Source organism: Cottoperca gobio, chromosome 22 (assembly GCF_900634415.1).
Source record: "Cottoperca gobio chromosome 22, fCotGob3.1, whole genome shotgun sequence".
NCBI classification, from domain to species: domain Eukaryota; kingdom Metazoa; phylum Chordata; class Actinopteri; order Perciformes; family Bovichtidae; genus Cottoperca; species Cottoperca gobio.
This window is the reverse complement of record NC_041376.1, coordinates 15,322,617-15,343,482: the sequence shown is the minus strand read 5'-3', so window position 1 is coordinate 15,343,482 and position 20,866 is coordinate 15,322,617. Positions and strand designations below refer to the sequence as shown.

The 20,866-nt window shown below is 40.9% G+C and overlaps 1 protein-coding gene across 7 annotated transcripts; it reads left to right on the top strand.

Annotated features, from left to right (window-relative positions):
- Positions 1-3,236: 3,236 nt before the first annotated feature.
- rab3gap2 (RAB3 GTPase activating protein subunit 2 (non-catalytic)) lies at positions 3,237-20,842 on the top strand. 7 transcript variants are annotated; one of them, XM_029460248.1, is made up of 35 exons: positions 3,237-3,635; positions 4,559-4,647; positions 4,941-5,058; positions 5,141-5,222; positions 5,498-5,545; positions 5,654-5,729; positions 5,895-5,996; positions 6,411-6,510; positions 7,185-7,283; positions 7,587-7,735; positions 7,887-7,966; positions 8,721-8,813; positions 8,938-9,077; positions 9,976-10,171; positions 10,582-10,725; positions 11,367-11,449; positions 11,543-11,607; positions 11,723-11,813; positions 11,990-12,111; positions 12,628-12,838; positions 13,198-13,295; positions 13,807-13,915; positions 14,032-14,192; positions 14,358-14,529; positions 14,790-14,963; positions 15,112-15,218; positions 15,861-15,927; positions 16,150-16,220; positions 16,302-16,337; positions 16,422-16,496; positions 17,717-17,932; positions 18,417-18,506; positions 18,634-18,858; positions 19,007-19,171; positions 20,145-20,842. In XM_029460248.1, exons 1-35 carry the CDS (start codon positions 3,527-3,529, stop codon positions 20,295-20,297), a joined length of 4,116 nt encoding a protein of 1,371 aa, XP_029316108.1. In that variant the 5' UTR covers positions 3,237-3,526; the 3' UTR covers positions 20,298-20,842. The 7 variants fall into 7 exon arrangements, with proteins under 7 accessions (XP_029316108.1, XP_029316105.1, XP_029316107.1 ...); XM_029460245.1 differs by having other exon boundaries at positions 16,422-16,550; XM_029460247.1 differs by having other exon boundaries at positions 12,625-12,838.
- The last annotated feature ends 24 nt before the right edge of the window (positions 20,843-20,866 follow it).

Sequence of the window (20,866 nt, the reverse complement as noted above, 5' to 3'; positions counted from 1 at the left end):
TATGCTGATTGCAACATATAACAATATAAAAAGTATATCATGAGCAAAAGTAGAACTATTTCCATGCATGCTTTTCAGTTTCATAGAATCACAATATGGAGTTTTGGGAAGTTCCCTTTTGACTTTTATGGTTTTATGGTATGCAGTTTTGGACATATAATGTATCCTTCCCAGCAGAAGTGTTAATTACCCACTACTTATAAAAAAATTGGTAGGATAAATCAACAATGTTTACATATAAGAATGTAAAAGGACTGTGATTTCCACCAGATGTAACAAGCAGAGCAGAAAATGAACCCTTGGTGCGATGTGCTACTGAAGTTTTACACAGATATGTTGAATAGCATAACACAGCCAGCCTCCATGGGCCAAAGCAAACATTATCTTGCCATATTACAGTCAAAACTAGTGGTGGAACTGACAAATCGGGCTGATTAATGCCATTTTGAGATAATCGGTATCGGTCGATGCCTGCCGTCACGATTCCAATTAATTATTTATTATAATATTTTACTGAGCCAACACCAGGGAAGGTACTACACTAACATATGTATGTAAGTTTACACATTTCTGTTTCTCCCAGAAACAAATAGATGCTCATATCTACTGATAAGTGCACTAAAACTGTATTATTTTAGATTTATAAGATGTTGTGTTTTTTATTACCTGTTGACATTTATTTATTTGTATACATTTTTTTAATAAATAAATTGGTGCACTGCAGAAAGAGGACAGGTCTACTTAAGCAAACAAAGACAATGCAGGCAATAACCGTGTTAAATAAATGTTCATTCAATTTTCAGTACATTTTTAGCGAAGTTCTGTCTCTTCAGTTATTATTATTAAATTGTCGTATTTCATCACATGCAAAAAAACAACTAAAAAACAAAAACAATATATTGGCATTATATTGCCATTGGCATCGGCCAATGAAAAAACCCATATCGGTCGACCACTTGTCAAAACTACTTTGATTTAAATTTAAGACAAGAAGCCTAATATTGCACTCTCAGTGACCTCTATGTTTTCAGACTGTGTGTGTCTGTAATTTTCATTTGAAAGGTTAGATTATGCAACGAGTCCTGAAACCAGCCAGCGTGCCGGCCTCCGTCTTTCACACTGCTCTACTTCCTTCAAAGTTTGTGTTTCCCAGATGTAGAGTGTACTTGTAAAGAGATTACAGCAAGGCAGCATTCAAGACTGGTTGGCAAACACACCTAAAGGGGACCTGCGGTCTAAGACAGTCCAAAGATATTAGTAAACGTGAACAACTCTCTCCCAAATCCAAAAACAAGAGTGCTAAAACTCTAATTTGTGATGTCATCAAGTATAAGGTCTGGAACTGCTCCATAGACAATGCATTGAAATGTTATAGATGACACTGAGAGCATATGCCAATAGAATAAATCATTTCTATCTTAATTCAATTTATTCTAATTCCAACATTTGAACTTCAATGGCATCATATGACGTGCACATAACTCAATTGTTTATTAAAATAGCTATCAAGAAACAAGCAACACAAAACAATCCTCAGAGTGTGCAAGGTCCTACAAGAGTGATGCTGAGGGTGTCTAATAAATCAATGTATCAACAAAACCTCCATCCTGGGGCAGAATGATGCCAGCTCACTTCCTTGTCAACAAAGGAAGAGGGGGAACCAGATGGAGAGTTGTTTCTGTGCAATTTAAAACGGCCGACGCAACAACAACGCAATAAGCAATGGCACTGAGCGTCTCTGACACCCAATTGTTTCCTGAGTTTCTGTGTCCGGCCTTCCGGACCGGAAACTTTTGGACATCCCCCAGAGGGGAGTGTGTATTTGTGTGTTTACGTGTGCATGCGCTGTACTGTGAGTTTGCGTGTGTGTTTTGAGTTGTGAGAGCTAGGTGGGATTCTTAGTAAGGATGCAGAAAGTACATTGGCAGAATGCCCATTGCTTTTTAAAGAGCGTAGGAAAGGATGGGAAAGAAAGACACTGAGTGCTGTTGAACAATGCCACTAACAGCTGGTCAGGTCGAACAAAGTCATTACAGTTTGTTCACAGAGGAAGGAAAGTAGTAACCTTGACCTCTGACCCCACAACACTCCATCCATATTCTACACTATGTAGGGTCAAGAGAGTAATATTCACCTTTGTAGGGCGACAGGACAGTGTAAATGGGCAATGAGCTGTTTACTGTAGCCAGTAAGAAGGATCAGCTAAAGAAAAACAACTTCCCTAAAATACTTTCTGTTGGCACTTTGGAGCGGATCTGAATCACAAGGCGGATACACCATTTGTTTTGTGGAGGTCTGCTCTCTCCGAGTGCTAGTTTGTTTTGTTTTATAGTGGAGTATATTATTATTTTTTGCTGTGGATAACTGCCTAATCTTGGTATTATTATATTCTAATATCATAGGTAAAATATTCAGCTACTGTACCTAAAACATTTTTATGTTTTATGTCATTCCCTAAAATTTAAATGCACAGGCTTTCTGTCCATAGCAGCCATTTTTTTTTACCTGATGTCTAACAGTCATACACTGAGATTACACAAGAAGAGGACGAGGTGCCGATTTCTTACAGTTGCTTTAATACAAAGCACCTTCAAGACTCAAAACACAACAATAAGCAGACTCCAAGAGAAATGGCACAAATTGACATACAGTAATGTATGTAACTTTTTAGATAACACAATGTGTAGGTTCATTATGTAACCCTCTCTCTGAGCAGTGCTGGTCTATATGGTGTAACTGTGTAAAGAGTGGATGAAATCAAATAATCATCCTACTTCATTACATACATTACTGCACCCATGCAGAATTTCCTTTAATATAGTTGCTGTATAACAATACATTACAATTGGTACAATTAAAATATAACAACAAATAATGGTAGAAAATACGTGTGATCACATTTATTTTTTCTTGAAAAACTGCAACTACAATTAAAAACGTAGCATATACGACTACAGTAAGATAAATCTGAGCACTGGGGCAGTTAGATCTGCAAGGAGGAGGAAGAGGCACAAGATCTAGCGAGCCACCAGAAACATGTTCCTCTACCACCCTCTGGTGAATAAAACATACTAATACACTTTTCAAATACAAATAAATCCTATTGATGGTTTCAAATTTTGAATGTATATACTGGCTTTTAAATTATCTTTATTATTCGTTCATATGAATTTAGTTCTCATTTGTAAACAAATGCTTCCTACTGATTTTATTTTGAAATTTTTGAATCAGCTCTAACCCGGAAGCACACTCGTGTTATTGTGCTAACGATGTGTCATCAACACTTTAGGGTGGAAACTGCAAATGTTGGGGGAAATAACAGTACCATGTGTAAATATTTATTTAGGGCTCCGTTTAATACACGTAAGTAATATTGTCTTTGTGAACAGGCTGTCATAAAGTTAACACCATAGCAGGACTTGCAAACGAACTCAAACTGCTAAGCTACTTTGGTCTTCCACAACTGGACTGTTAGCAAGCAGGCTAACTGGTTGATTCCCTCTCTACTTGACGGGACGGGAGAGAGATGTCCTGCAGCTTATTGGAGTTTTGTCGGCTCCATGAGCTGAAAACGGTCAGGGACTACTTGTTCCAGAGTCAGAAAAACGAGCCAGTGGAGGAGAAGAATCAAACAGGTAGGTTAAAAAGGCTAACGTTAGAGAGACAAGGCATATGCATTTCTGTAGTAACAGTCCAGTTAGCTAGCTAGTTGCACTCGTAACAATTAGTTTAAATTAATTGCTAATTAACTCACCTAAGGACTAATTTATAGCTAAATAATGAAATGTCAATGTGGCTAAAGTTTGCAAAGGGGATTGGTTCGGTTTGTTGTGAACAAGCTACACTTTAATTTTGGGTTACATGTTATAGTTGGGGATATTAAATGATCTTGATTGACATTAAGTAACCCTCTTAATGCATAGCATTTTCCTTCGTCCAATTCTGTTCTTTTTGAGTGCTGTACAAAATAAACTCAAAACATCTGAAATACAACGCATATGCATCGAACATGAATTCTATTAATACGAGCTGTTTTCTAATGGCCTGATTGTACTGATGAAGGCAAATGATTTGATGGTAAAGCTTCATCTGTGCTCTGCAATATCACTGAAAGAGAAAAAGGAGAAATGTGTCTGCCCTTTAGGCATGAGTCATCCCACATGAGGCACCTGAACACATCACTGCAGGATGCTCTACAAAGGGGAACACATACACACAGAAAGGGGCTCTATTACCGCAAGCCTTCATTTCATGTTGATGCGTTTAGACCTACAGAATGTGCATCACCTCAGTCTTGTAGCGCAATGTCATCGATCCCATCACACGCTGCATAATGCATTATAAATGTCCATGGCATCAGGATTTCATCCTGGATTTTGCTATGGTCACTTTCGCACACCCTTGAATGTGTTAAGGTTATTTCCCTGGAGCACCGCCGTCAGTCCTTCCCCTCTTGTCCTCTCTCATTTAGTTTTAGTTTTAGTTTTTATATATAGTTTGGTAGAGTATCATTAGCATGTCATATTACAAATCAGCCTATTCCACTTTTCCCTAACAGAAAATGACCTGTCCTGGGAGACCTCTGAGTGGGAGTCGGCATGGGATAGTGGTGAAAACAAAGAGGAGGAAGCCACTTCTGCCACAATGGTCTGTCCTTTTGTGTTTCATTCTCTATTCTCACATTAGGTGCGTTTTCATCCGCCTCTTTTTATGCACATTTTCACGTGGCTGAGGTGGAAAAGTTGGCGTATCGATGAAAGCACAATGCTTCAAAGTGCAATAAAAACAGATTTTAGGTAATAAATGATGACCAAAAACCAAAGCTGCAAACAACTTTGTCCTGTTTGTGAAAGCTGAGGTTGTTTATGGGGTTATCATTTACATCATTAGCAGATTGAAGGGAAAAGCCCCCCCAACTGACTGTCCTCTTTGCCCCGCAGGTGGAGGAGGAGCCCACAGGTCAGAGGTCACCCTGGCTGCAGGACTGTGTAGTGTCCCTGTCGCCCTGCTCTGACCTGCTGGTAGTGGCCCGCGAACAGAAGGCTGTCTTTCTCTCAGGTTAGATATTCAAACACACACACACACACACTCTAAGTACACAGAGTTATACATTATTGTTAATGTTCATGGATTCTTGCAGCTAAGTGGCGTACAGATGACGGCGGCAGAGAGGAAATGACCCTGGCTGTGTCTTGGACTGGAACCCTCAGCACGGACGAAGGGTGAGCCACATTTCAGAGGATTTGCATTATATCTAAGGACAAGTGATGAAGGAAAATGACAATATATTGGATCACAAAAGGAAAGAAACTTACAGGCAGGAATAAAAATGAACTTCAGAGTGATGAGGAAAATTCAGAGGATAGAGACGGGTCACATTGAAAAGGGTTAGTTGTTTGACAGTGTGGAAACAAATGAAACATGAGCCAATGCATAAGTGCTTCTACGGTTCTTGAGAGAGACACCACCTGACTTTGTGTTTGTTTTCGCACTGCAGAGAGTGTGTGAGCAGCTCCATCTGTATACCTTTGGCAAGCCAGAAGAGGTAAGAATGACTTATGTAGGAAATAGAAGAGATGCAAAATGCTTGTTTTGTGTATGTGTACATGACTGTGTGTGGTGTGTGTGTGTGTGTGTGTGTGTGTGTGTGTAGGAGCTCCACAGGGCGGCCTGATTGGACATGTGTAGTCGTGGGTTTCACTTCCGGCTATGTCCGCTTCTACACAGAGGTACCTCGCCAATCTTCCTTTTTATTACTGCAATGCTTTTGTGGCCTGAGCCACAATGAACATTTTCAGATATTCAGCAGAAAAAAGAAAATGAACCCATTCAATACGGCCTATAAATAGTGAAGAATAGTATTATTAAATGTAAGTATGATTGTTTCTCGTCAGAACGGAGTTCTTCTCCTGGCCCAGCTGCTGCATGAGGACCCTGTGTTGAGGCTCAAGTGTCGCACATATGAGATCCCTCGTCATCCTGGAGTGACTGAGCAGGTGAGCCACACACACACACACACACACACACACACCGAACACTCCTATCAGAACTGTGTATGAAGTTATGTTCAAATTCAAAGTTTGACATTATCGAAAGTACATTTACATGCTTGCAGGCCATACCTGCTGAGCCACAGCAGAGAAGATATCTACACTAAATACAGAAACCAAAGCCAGCAGCTGGGTACCGCAGCACAGTCTCTGCTGGTTTCCTAGCAACATCACGATGACTCTCGGAATTCAGTTCTCGGAGTTAGAAAAATATGATATTATACTGTCCTCCAATCTACTTTTGGCATCACATATCCGACACAGAAACACCTGAGGAACACACAATTGATTTGAGTGTTTGACCGTATCTTGAACATGTTATTCAGCAAAAGTATAATTATTGATTTCATCCCATCACAGCATGAAGAGTTAAGTATCCTCTACCCTGCTGCTCTGGTCACTATCGATGGCTTCAGCCTCTTTCAGTCTCTGCGTGCCTGCAGGAACCAGGTGGCAAGAGGTGTGTGTGTGTGTGTGTGTGTGTGTGTGTGTGGGTGTGGGTGTCAATATGATACACTACAGACAAAAACATGTTTTTTTCATGTGTTGGTCAATATTGAGATTTTGGGCTATTTTGCTTCCATAACATGTCTACTTTCAGATTAGTAGAAAGAAAACATCTAAAATACTAATTTATGTGTTTATTTGACTAACTTTGTCTATTTGTGTCAGTAGATTTCTCCTAAATACACCAAAAGTTAGCAGTAGATAATGCTTCATTTGCATATTTAAACATAATATTTATGTAATACAAAAAAAAGGTCTTAATATAAGTAATCTACTGGGTGCAGTGTGTTAACTAGAGATGTGTTCTTCACTTGCTGGCTGGGTGGATAGTGTTTGCCACAAGGCATTCAGGTACTAAGGAAACACACACACACACACACACACACCCTTAAACAGTCTTTAGAAGCTTTAGCAGGGCTTCTCTGAGCATCTAGTAGTGCTGTGTGGGTGTGTGTGCGTCTTCCCATGGATGAGCTTTGTGTCCTGAATCCTTTCTTGTCACTATTAAAGCTCAATGCTCCCTGTTTTAAATGTTGCTAAATGCAAGACTTGCCTGCTCACTATAGATGATGAAATCCCCTGTCAAACATTTGGTAATCAAATGACCAGCTGTGTATGTCCATCCAGCGGCAGCAGCAGGCAGTGATGTGATCCAGCCTCCTCCCCTGGCCTATAAGAAGTGGGGTCTGCAGGACATGGACACCATTGTGGACCACAGTAGTGTGGGTAAGAGACTATTCTTTCCGGTGGTGGATTGCCTTAGGATTGACTGATTGGTGGTTGTGGTCAGAGGTCAGGACTTACTGACAAAATATTTTGACAGCAAAAACAACATCCTGGGGTAGCATATAATCATTTTGCCTTCTATGTATGTGTTTATGCATTATAATATAAAGTAAAAGTCTTGTGCAGTGGAGTCATTGGCTGGGAAGATATTATTTAATTGAATGATTGACAGGAAATTCATATACTCACTAATCCCTTTTATTTCCCACATCCCTGCTCTCTCACCGTCTCTCCTGCTGTTAGGCGTTATGACACTGTGTGTGTTTGACCAGATGAAGAATGCATCTATCCTGGGGGGGTTTAATGCTTCAGTCAAGGGAAACCCCCCCGCCATGAGCCAGTATGTCACTGTGGGAGGTGGGCCGTACACAGGCTTTTTCTATGCTGTAGAGGTGAGTGAGGGAGAGATGGAGCAAGTCGGGCTGTTCCCAATAAGAATTACTGTATATCTGTGTTATGTATGAAGTATTATGTACCTATAACCTACAAGAGACAGTGCAACACATGTGCTAATGAATGTGTTTGTTGTGTCTCTGTCTTTAGGGAAGCTCCCAGCCTCTCCTCTCTCACGTGGCTCTGGCTGTGGCCAGTAAACTCACCTCAGCCCTCTTCAGTGCTGCCAGGTGTGTGTGTGTGTGTGTGTGTGTGTGTGTGTGTGTGTGTGTGTGTGTGTGTGTGTGTGTGTGTGTGTGTGTGTGTGTGTGTGTGTGTGTGTGTGTGTGTGTGTGAGAATATACAAAAGCTTTAATTAACTTCTTATATTTTTACCAAACATCGTTTTACTTGAATATACAGAAAGTTATAAGGGCAAGGCATAAGGGACATAAATTATTCTCAACATTTCGACAAAAAGCAACAACTTCGTCCTCCTTTGTTACCCTTCTGCCAGGCACTAATACTCTTCCTTATGAAGAGCACTTTTCTGAAAAATAAAGACAAAAATAATAGTCAAAGAAACAAGGGAAAGTGGACGAGTCATCATACCAAATGACCAGGAAGAAATCTAGGACCACATTTGAATTTGTGTAGTGCATTGTTTAAAAGACGAACAGGGTTGTCCAGTGTTTCCTTGTGCCTGTGTGGCCTTTATTTCCTGTCACATACACACTTGAAGACTGAATGTAGCACTGTACTGCTGCAACAGCACAAAGCAGCTCAATCAACACTCTGAGTAATAGCCTGTTGTCTGCTCGATGCCTGTCTAATCCATACTGCACGGTAGTTTGCTTTCATCCTCCCTTGAGTCTTTCTAGTGTATCTCAAGTGTTTTCTTGTGACGCCTACTCTCCTTTATTACTCTTTCTTGAATTCTAGTCTCTCTTAATCCTCTCTCTTTACTTTGATTCATCATCTTATCTCTCTCTCGTTTCCTCCCAGTGGATGGTTGGGTTGGAACAAGCACAAGAATGAAGAGGAGGCTGTTCAGAAACATAAGCCCAAGGTGGAGCCTGCTACGCCCTTGGGGATCAGGTAACTACAATGATATCTCAACACAAATGCAGCAATGGTATTGTGCCTTATTGGTATTGGCAAGATGAAGCTTGTTTATGTCCCTCTGTCGTCCGTCCTCTTAAATCCGACCTCTCCCGCCCAGGTTTGGTCTCCCAGACTCTCGTCGCCACGGGGAGTCCATCTGCCTGTCCCCCTGCAACACGCTGGCTGGAGTGACGGATGACTTTGGTCGTGTCACGCTGCTGGACTTGGCCAGGGGCATTGCCATCCGCATGTGGAAAGGTGAGGCAAAAGTAGAGAGAAAAGACTAAAAAGTAAATAACCAAGTTTTGTAAAGGATTGAAGAGGTTAAGCATGGAGCAGTGTTAAGAGGGAAGAGGTTTTATTTTATTCCATTTCTCTTGTCTCTGTTCCAAATGAAGTGAACATGGTTCACATGTCAAGACTTGAGGACATAAATAACATTGTGTCAACAACTAAACGTCATCTGAAGTCTAAATGTCTGAAGTATTCGTGTAGTCTCTTGAGAGGTCATTCGTATCAGCAGAAATGAACATTTCCTCTGATATGACGATAAGATGCACACATGACGCAAACCCTCAACGATGCAGGTGCAAAAACAAATATGTCTATGATGGGAAGGTTCTTTAAAGTGTCAAATGGATAGCAAAGCTGCTATTTGCAATGATTGCTCAGCGTCAGTCATGCGAGGAGGAGCCAAATTCAATTACAGAGATTACATTGTTCTGCAACTTGTGAAATAGGTCAAATTTGGCCTGGCTGTGCCTATTTTCACGATTGTCTCAAGGACGGCATCATCCAAGCCTGTTAGTAAGGTGAAGGTTTCAGTTTTGTTTAAACATGTTACATAAAAACAAATGACATGTTTGTGAATGTGCACATTTTGAAAAGAGTTGTATTTTATATCTGCATCTGCCAGTGAGCCATTACGATAATAGTATATAATAATATTTGTATTGATGTTCTCTGCATTTAGGTGGAAATAACATGTGTATATCGGCAATCGGCCAAAATGAGATGGAAAATATCAACATTTCTGATATCGGCAAAACATGCAATATCATGCATCCCTACGTTTCACGCTTACATGCTGTCGATCTAATATCAAGTACTGTGTCCCTGTTATGTAAATATGACCATTCATTTAACTTAACTGCAGGTTACCGAGATGCTCAGCTGGGTTGGCTGCAGGTTCCAGAGGAGCGAGGCGATCGGGAGTTCTCCCCCTCTACCTCCCTCCCCAGACGCCATGCTTTGTTCCTGGTCATCTACGCACCCCGCAGGGGAATCCTGGAGGTGTGGGGGATGCAGCAGGGGCCTCGAGTCGGAGCTTTCACTGTGGGCAAACACTGCAGGTATAAACATGCACTCTAAAAGTGAGGTGTTTTTCTTACAGCTATTTCTTAGCTTCAAAAGCATCACAAAGAAAGCATGTTATATATATATATATATATATATATATATATATATATATATATATATATAAAACATGTTACTGTCATTTAAAAAATGTCTCATGGAAAAATAATTAGCAAAATTCTGTAGTCGTCAAGACTAAAGCTCAAAAAGTATATATATATATATATATATATATATATATATATATAGTATAATAATATATATATATATATTATTATTATACTATATATATATATATATATACACACACACACACACACACACACACACACACACACACACACACACACACACTCAAACTGTAAACTGTGTGTGTGTGTGTGTGTGTGTGTGTGTGCACTTCCAGGTTGCTGTATGCTGGCTACCGTCTGATGGGGGTTAACAGTGTGACCAGTAAGGGCTGGCAGCTCCACACCCAGCAGGTGTGTCTGCTGGATCCCGTCACAGGAGCTTTGAGGACAGTGAACATCCCCTTCCACCTGGCCCTCAGGTTGGTACACAGACACGCATGCGTTAACCTCAAAGATGCTGCAGATCAGCTGTCATGCAGGCATTTTTAAAGGAATAGTCCAGCACCTATGAAGCACACTAATTAATACGTTATGCTGTATCACACTTGTTGGAAGCGTACAAAATCCAAAGTGGTAAAAGTTGCAGTCTTAATGTCTTATGTTCCAGACTATTCCTTGTCCAGCAGCAGGAACTGACTTCAACACTCCAAAAACATCAAACTTCACTTATTGTTTTCTGAATGCAGATTTGTTGTTGGGATACGTTTTATTCTCTGACTCAAATTTGTTCTTGAAATATTTAGTTATTGGTCCCTGTATGAGGGAATACCACTGTAGTAATATTTGTATTGTATACCTCAGCTATAGACACATGACTTATTTTTGTACATAATTTCTCTTTTACTCAATAAGATCCTTAAGATTAAGGCGAGGGGATTCATGGCAACTGTCATCATTTACTTTCAAGTTTTCAACCACAACTTTGAATTCTTCATATTCCTACAGAAAGTGTCCCTTAAAGCATGACTTTTAGGCTGCGATACTTTGTCCCCAGTCTACAGGTTGTTAAAGACACAGGAACCCATCCAAACCTCAATTTTCTCTGTCTTCTCCATTTTAGTGACAAGAAGAGCGAGCGAGCCAAAGATATGCACCTGTTAAAGAAACTGACTACTGTACTCAGGAGCAGACAGGTGGAGCCTGGTAAGAGACACAAGAGTGAGAGCTGAATGGAGATGTAGATACATGTGTGATCTGTGCCTCTCTGGATGCTGCTTACTCATCTTGTCTCTTCAGATATTTTGGAGAGCGAAGCCAAAAGTGCGCTGCTTGACATCAAACACCCCGCCATTAAGAAGCAGGTACAAACAAACATACAGTACAAATTGCCCCACACACACACACACTAATAGAAAGACCTGTTGTCTTTGTGGTAGAAGTCACATTTCTAACTGCAGTCTTTGCACTTCCTTTTAGGCTTTGGAGTCTCTGCTGTCTAATAAGAATGCTCCTGTCTCATGTCTTACTAACATCACAAGCGCCTTATATGACACTCTGCAGCAACAAGGTAACGTATGGGTTTATTATTGAGAAAATATATTATATGTTATAATAATATTGAGAGTGTCATGGACTGGTTTCCAAATAATTTGCTTAGATTTGGCCGACATGTAAAGTAGTGTAAATTAAAAATGTTGTGTACATATTATACATTTGGCAATTATTTGTATTTGTGTATTACAGACCCTGAGGAAGTGGATCCAGCATTACTCCAGCTCTGCTCTTCACAGCTGAAATTGCTTCAGCTCTACACTGACATCCAGCACCTGCACTCTGCTGCAGACATGGAGGCCTGCTCTAAAAATGTGAGAGGACACACGCATACAATAGTATATTTTATAATTATATATACTGTAAATAATATATATATATACGTGTGTGTGTGTGTGTGTGTATATATATGTGTATATATGTATATATATATATATATATATATATATATATATATAGATATATATATATATATATATATATATATATACTATATATATATATATATATATATATATATATACTATATTTTATATATACTATATTTTATATATACCGGTGTATATATATATATTCTATATATATATATATATTATATTTTATATGTTATATGTTATATTATATATATTTTATATATTATATATATATATATATTATATTTTATATATTATATTTTATATATATATTATATGTTATATATTATAAACTGACACTGTGTATATATATATATATATATATAATTTTTTTTCTAAAGAACAGAATTGTGGCTTGGTTGTCATTATTACTCATAACTCTACGATAAACACTTGTATGTTCTCCCCACCCAGCAGGACTCCCTAGAAGGCATAGAGGATGAATTGTCCCGTGTTGGTCCTACCTTGCAGCGCTACGCCCAGCTCACCTTGAGACCCAGTGTGTCCTTCGCCCAGGACTCGCCTGACTCCACCCTGCCTGCCCAAGTCTTTCTCTCTCAGATGGAGTGCACCGAGGACGAGGAGTTGAGGGTCATCCGCTGCTCTGATACGGAATGGACTCAGCTAGGTATGGCCACATATGTTTGCACATTTTATGCCTTGACCTTTACACAGTTAACCCGACAGATGACATGACTCAATCAAAAATGAATGACGCTATGTGTAGCATGTTGTTAGTATGACAGTTTAAGTAATTGATACCTCAGTATAAAAATAATACAATCTCAGTGAGATGCTTTAGTGTCTGTTACATTATATTGCTGTGTTTCTCCATTTATAAAAAGAATGCAGATAGGATTTATTCAAGCCACAAAGAGTGTTTGTGGAGGAGAACATAAACGCAAACTAACCTTTTGATATAAAGAAATCTCAGTGACATCAGACTGACAGCGTGAGCACACCTTTGCTCTTGTGTGTCCTTTGCAGGGAACTTTATGTTCTGGGGTTGTCTGTGTGGAAAGAGCCCACTTTATAAAGTCTGTGACACACTGCAGCAGGCTGGCATCAGTCCACAGCAGCTACTGGTAAGAATTGTGACGCATGATAAAGATATGTAGTTTTTGTTATTGTATATTTAAAAATCGATGGTTTTTTGAACGTGCATGTCACGGAATTCATAGCATTCATTCTAGCCAAAACAAACACATGACCGTAATGTAACATACCATGCTAACACACAATATACTACCTTATATTTAGGGGGTATTAAAACTCACCTGCTTTTAGTCCATGGGGTAGTGGTGCACTCCAGGCTCTTGTGGCCGAAATGAGTATTACAACAACAAACACTAAAATGATCCTGACAAAAGAAAAACTTAGAAACATTATCCTGGCAAAACTTTTTTTCCATCTGTTCATCAGTCAGGAGAGAAAATCATTTAGATCAGATTTAGAATATGGATCACCAGGAAAACAATTTTCTCACTTTCCAACGCTTCTATAGATTGTTTCCAATGACCCCAAACAATGGGAATGACGGCAATCCATATTTTAGGAATATTTTTGTCGTGATTTAATCGTTCCTCTTTCTTTCAGTCTCTTTTGCTAAGTGTGTGGTTGCAAAGAGAGAAGGAGGTGCTGCAGAAACCAGAAGAAACTGTTAGAAATCTACACACACTACTCATCGCCCTCAGCAACATGAAAGGTGTGTGTTTGTGTCCAGTGTGCGCTGACGTGTGTCTGTCTGTCAACCAATGAAAGTCTATGAAAAAGCTTGACGAGAAGAGAGTTACCACTTCTTCGTCTTCTTCCTCTCTTCAGGTGCAGTTGAGGAGTCATGGGACCCCCAGTCTATTTCTCCCTGGTGGCAGCAAGTTCGCTTTACATGCATCCAGTCCCACAATGCTGCCGCTGCTCTGCTGGCTGCCTTCGTTGCTCACCGCGCTACCAAGGCTAGCATCACAAGCCGGGCTGACAGCAAGGTAGGGAAGTCTCATGCACACACAGATATACACATGAGTGCGTACAGTAGACCTAATAAGTTGACACTTTGAATTCAGTACTACTGCACTAAAACTACTTTTACTAGGCGTTATTTCAACTACTAAAACCACACTCGCTTAATGGAATGTTTTTGTGTGTGACAGTTGCAGTTAGAGTGGGAGGCTGTGTCCCTGGAGTTGGAGCAGTGGGTTGTGTGTGTTCGCCAGCTAGAGGATGTTTTGGTGCTGCAGACTCTACTGTTGGTGCCTCCTCAGGGAGCAGCAGGAGGCGCTGCAGCACAGTGCTCCATCAAAACGCTGCTGGAGGGAGGCACAGGTAGGCTGAAGAATATCCTCAGGGATATATATATATATATATATATATATATATATATATATATATATATATACATACACAGGCAGACTCACAAAAACAGCATTTATTTTTATTTTTGATGATTTCCTTTTTTAATTTTCTTCTAATTCTTTCCATTGTTTCTTAGTTTTTAATTCAATTTCTTCTCTTTCTCTAAGTAACTATATTGTGGTCGTGGCTACATGAGACAGATCATCTTCTTGTCATGTTTATCTGTAAAGGTGGCATTGCTGACAGTGTCTCCAAGTGGGTGTTCAGGCACAACTTGGCTCCTGAGCGACTAAAGGAAATTCTCCAGAAGAAAGAAGAGGAAGATGAAAAACTGGAGCAGAAGGCCGGAGAAGAAGGAAAGGAGCCAGAGGAGAAGAGCCAAGAGGACACCGACAGGACAGCAGGTCAGGACTAAGGACTGGACAAGAACTGATCAGAAATGTTGGCCTTTGACAAACATACATTTGGATGTTGAATGACACACCGAGTGTTCTTACAGCATTATGTGAGCACTGTAATGACTAAGAGAGTAAACACTTCTGTGTTTTTCAGAGCTGTTGGTGGCAGTGTGCCAGCGGTTCCCTCACTCCCTCTCGCCTGACTTGCTCTTCGCCCACTGCTGCTGGGAATATGTAGTGCAGTGGAACAAAGACCCTGAGGTGCACATACACATCCATACACTTAAGTGTTTGTGATTAATATTAATACTACCAATGTTTATTAATAATACCAAATGTTTATCCTCGGTTCATTTTGTGTATATTATCACTACTTGCTGCACCACGCCAGTGTCACCAAAGGGGAAAGGCAGGTGTCCATAAATCCACGGCTGACAAAGAACCAATCACCGTCTCAGATGTAGGCGTTCTGCTATAGCAGAATTTTAGCCTCGCTGCACTGGTTTCCAAACCTTCCCATCCAGGGTCTTGCTCCCGATTATATTAAGGAACCTTTAACCCCTTACAGCCCAGCCAGGTCCCTAAGATCAGCAGATCAAGACCTTTACGTGTTCCACCCACCAGACGAAAACCAGGGGAGTCTTTCCGTTGCAGCCCCTCAGCTTTACAAAAGCCTTCCCCTCATTGTGACCACGGCGGTCCACTGTCCTTTACTTTACAAAGTTTCACCTGATTTATGAGTTTATTTCTCTAATCCACAACTTACTTAATTATATATGATCTTATTTATTTGATTTGCGCTTGCACCTCCATCTGTTTATGCATCTCTGCAAATCTTTTTATTATATATTATTATAATAATAATAATAATACATCTGGACTCGCACCTGCTTCTCTTCCTAGGAGGGCCAATACTTATGGTGTGCTGTGGAACATTTGAAGCTGGTCTCCAGTCCACATATCCAACTAGGTGAGAGGCTCAGTGGCTTTTTTTTTGTTATATGCTTATTACATGCAAATATGTTAATATAATATTATGGCTAATCTATCTAACAATATGTTTTTTTTTAATCAATAATTGTGCATAAAATAACAGTTCAAATATGTCCTCAGAGTGAAAGTGCTATATCAGGACCTTCTGAAAGTGACTGTCACGAGTGTGTCATTGGACTTCTTTGAATCTTCCTCGCAGGTATTTCTGCAATGATGTGGAGCACGTTCATTGTCAAGCGTTTCTCAGCAGCAGCCTTCCTCCTGGAGAAGGTAAGCCCCGCACAGTTCACAGTATGCCTGTGTGTGCGTCTGAGAGGTAATATATCAAATGTTTACACTTCTTTTTCCTAGGTGGGGAAAGCGCCCAAAGATCGCTTATGTCGACGGGTAAGTACATGGGGATTAGATAATATTATTGAAGACGTAAAGTGTGAGGCTGCATGTATTAAGGATGCGTGTTTATGTGCGCAGGATGTCGGGATGGGGGACAAAGCCATGACGTCTTTCCTGGGCTGCTGTGTGCAGCTGCTGCAGATCCTCATGGAGGTGACTGGAGTATTGGTTAAAGATCAGAGCCATTTGTCTTTTATAGATTACTATGTAAGTACAGGATTCCAGAACAAAAGCATGGAGAAACCTATCACTACTAACCTCACCTCTACTTGATATGCGTTTGATGTATTAGCTGGTTAGCTTGCTGCTTGCAATAAGAATGTTTGTCTGGTATGGTTTCTCCACAAAATAGTCTTAAAATGAAGAGGAGACACTGCAGGTGAATGAGTAAAAAGAAATGAACTAGTAGATATCAACATGAAACTTCCCCAGTTTACTGACATTAAGACAATCCTTTCTTGTATTCCAAGTTTTCTGAAATGAAAATCTGAACATTGGATAAAGTCAGGCTTAAAATTCTTGTTTTATTGTGTTGACATGAGAGTCAAAGGTTTTTACAGACGGAACCGCCATAAGAAAATTAACTTTCGCCATGTTTTAGGGAATAACATGTTACATAAAACATGGTTTGAATGATATATGAACAGACCCCTCAGTAAACACCTTCAGAATATAGAGAGGAATGAAACTGGAAGGTTTGGTGTATGTAAGAGCTGCTGAAGTGGAGACTTCTGCCTCAGTCTGAAAACAACGTATTGAGAAAATGTCTTAAAGACAAGTATTGTAAAAGTCCATACATTTTACAAGGCACGGTATTTTGGATGTTTTCTTCCCACTCGTCTGAAAGAAAACATCTCTAACTAATCTGCACGGTCTCATCTTAAATCTCAAATATATGAAAATGCAAATATTGTTCATTTCAAAAGTTGTTAGATTTAATGTATGTGCACTGCAGGTAACACGTTTCCACATCACACCTGTGTAAGTTGCATACTGACCCACGATTGGCTTGCAAGTTGTTGTGATGTCACAAATCCTGCTCGTATGTGAACGTGTTCAACTCGCATTTAAGGTGAGCACAAAGAAACTTTCCCCCTCCAGCAGATGAATGTGAAAACAGCCTCCTAGTGTCAAAGTGCACACGCACGCTCCTGCACAGTGACGCTGAAACATCACAGTGAAGGAACAACGAGCGAAGCACATTTTTGAGTGGCGGGGGGACTTTATATTTGTGCATGTGTGTGTATTCGGCACTTGACTGAGTTAACTGTGAACTGAACTGTGAGTTGTGGTCATATTGTGAATGAGCCTCGTGTTCTTCATAAGAACACACGCCTTTCTCCTCATCATCTCTTATGTGGTTTTTCACGCAGGCGGACTCGGCGGTGGAGGAGGTTCCCGCTCCGGAGCTGTCCGTGGAGGAGGTGTGGTGCGGGGCGGAGGGCCCTGCGTCGCTAGCCGAACTTGCCCTGGAGCAGAGGGGCGTCCACTACCCTCTGGTGCAACACCACTGCCTGGTAGCCTCCCTGCTACATGCTGCTATGACCTTCAGTCTGAAGGTCAAACCACTCAGCCTGTTTGACAGTAAGGTGAGGAGAAGGACAGAGAGCGTGTGATGTTAGGCGATGAGTGGGCGCTCGCTTGCTGTTGGGACAGTGTTCCTCTCTGTAATGTAGGTCAGACTCTAGCATGTACATCAAGTCAGGACCAGGCTTTAGACAACATTACGAGCTACTAGATACTTTTATGCACTGATTTTAACTTTGTGCTGTGTCATTATATATAGATCCATAATGTATTATAACACAGTATACATATATACACAATTTAATATGCTATATTTATTTATCCTAACTTAATTATTACCTATTTTCCTGGTTTCCGTGGCAACTTTTATTTAGACTATCGAATGTTGACTGTTCAAATCAAAAAAAGTTAGTGTGTGTGTGTGTGTGTGTGTGTGTGTGTGTGTGTGTGTGTGTGTGTGTGTGTGTGTGTGTGTGTGTGTGTGTGTGTGTGTGTGTGTGTGTGTGTGTGTGTGTGTGTGTGTGTGTGTGTGTGTGTGTTTTCCAGGGTAAGAATGCTTTCTTCAGAGATCTGACGACCATCCAGTTGATGCCCAGTGGAGACATGGACCCCGGTCTGGTCTCGCAAAGACAAGAGGTGAGAGGTGGATGTACAGGTCAATAGAAAATGAACCAAATGGTTTGTCGTCATCTCGTTCCATCTCCTCTTTACTCTCCGTACCTGTCGTCTCATCTGTGTTTCCCACATTCCTCCTGTGTCTCAGTTCCTCCTCCGGGTGCTGAGCGGCTGGGTGCAGGCTATAAATGATCCTTCCAGCTCAGCCTCGGGCACCAGGTCCCCCTCTCCACCCTCCAGTGGCCCCAAGGCTGACTGGTGGCCCTCGCTGTGTCTGGATCTGGGCTCCCTGCTGCAGGTTAACCCCGACATCCTGAGACGGCACCTCGTCTGCGAGCTCTACAACGAGGGCCTGGACCCCCGGGCTGAAGAGGCAAGTGGAACATGTGGTTTTCTTTGTGGCAGGCAGAAGCTAACATTAGCATGATGCTACTTTTGTTAACCCTTTCAGCTGAGCACAGTGCTTGATAAGTTATACAATCCAATGTTCTGCTGTGTTCTGTTTTCATCTTATCATCCAGGTGATGTTAGAGGTGGAAGATAAGGATGTTCTGGGCTCCCAGCTGCTGGTGCTGACGGGCCAGAGGCTGAGCTACTCACTGCTGCACAGCCAGAGCCAGACGCAGGCTGCCATGGAGCTGCTGGCCCGCCTGCCCCCCACCCTCTGCACATGGCTCAAGGCTATGGTGAGGCACCAAAACATTGTTATGCACTGGATACATTTCAGCCACAGGTTCCTGGAGGCCATATGTTCTTTTCTATAAGTGCATTAATCATTAATGCAGCAAATAAAGACTACTGAAAAATGTAACCCGTTTTTCAGAGGTCTCACTGAAGAGGATGTTTTGCATGTTCCTTTTTAACCCTTGTGCATCCCTCAAAGAAACTGTGATAAAAGTATATATAAATATTATTACTTCAGTCCTGATCATAACTACCAAATATTTATCATTTTTATTCTGTAGTGGCCGTCAGATGAAAAAGTGTGACATTAATTAACAGGGACATTTTCGTTCTTAAGAGTCTGAGTGTTTGTATATTGTCCACACAGTTTATTAAAGACTTATTATAGGAGCTGAGGTTAAGCTTCCAAAATTGGGGGAAAGAAGCTCACACCCTACATTAACACAGCCAAAATAAAGCCTGTCATGAACAAAGTGTTGTATAAATGTCAGAATAAAGTATTATAGAAAGATTCTTGTTTAGGAGAGAGCACAAAGTCTGCCTTCACTGTAACGGCTCAGTTGAGAAGTGTTTTCTCTTTTATTGTTGTCATTATAACAATTCTCAGTGTTGTAACAATGGTTAACCTTGATCCGTGTATCAAACTACGCCGAGTTGTGTGCTTGAATTTGAGGGAATTGGACCTGGAATGTTTGATGTTTAAGAAAGTGTGGGAACCTGGATTCATACCGACTCGGGTTTCATCTTAGTTTCTAATACAGGAATGAAAGTAAAGCAGAGAGGAGAGGAAGATGCATGTAGAAGAGTGCACAGATGGTATTTCTCTCTTTAAGGAAAGTGCAGTCTGGTCTTTAACAGTTTTTCAAATACAAATGTATATCAACTATTCTTAAGACATACAGTTTTGCCCTGAAAGGTCTAGCTGCCTGTTTAACAATGCAATGTATGTAATGTGTTTGTTTTTTTGTACTGCAGGACCCCAGTGAGCTGCGGTGCCCCATGGTCCCCCTGTCCCAGACCAGCAGGCTGGTCGGCCGTCTGATAGAAATCCTGCCGGAGAACCACGCCCAGTACAGCCTGGCCCTGCACCTCCTGGAGGCTGTGGAGGTCCTCACCACTGAGGGCTGAGCCACCTTTCAAGGCATGGTCAGTGTCGGCACATGGAGAGATGACAAGGAAGGAAATTAAACAAGTTCTGTACAACTTCAGGACAGTTTAAGAGAAAACAAATGATAAACGGCCGGCTCACCCTCTTTATCCTCATTATCATGGAGATTTTGTGTTTTGTTATTCAGCTCATGGTAATATAACTTTGTCTTCACAATGGATATGAAAGGCTTTTAGTTTTTTATCCATCTGCGCATGTAACATAAATTATATTGAAGTGTTGTCAGGAGGATACGTTTAAGGAATGGGGCATGTTTGTCACGTCACCTTCATTTTCAATCTGATGAACTTTAGAAAGTCAGATGTCAGTGTCCTGTGTGCCATAGCGGAGTTCTCCTTCCCTTCCCCCGGCATGGACAAGAGATGTATCAAAGAAATATGGACCTTATTTTTTATTTATATATGCAGACAGTACTGTACTATCTGTGCCTGTACGCTCCTATTCTGTAGTCTGTGCAGCAGCTCCCACTGGGCTGATCCCTTGCAGAATAAAGAGGTTTCTAATGCAGTGTTGTTGGCTAATTGTTTAT

Excerpts from the sequence above, each read along its gene's own strand:
- rab3gap2 (XM_029460242.1), top strand. The coding sequence starts at position 3,527 with ATGTCCTGCAGCTTATTGGAGTTTTGTCGGCTCCATGAGCTGAAAACG. Across the intron at positions 7,284-7,586 it reads TGTGGACCACAGTAGTGTGG|GCGTTATGACACTGTGTGTG; the intron begins GTAAGAGACTAT and ends TCCTGCTGTTAG. Across the intron at positions 16,221-16,301 it reads CAGCCTTCCTCCTGGAGAAG|GTGGGGAAAGCGCCCAAAGA; the intron begins GTAAGCCCCGCA and ends TCTTTTTCCTAG.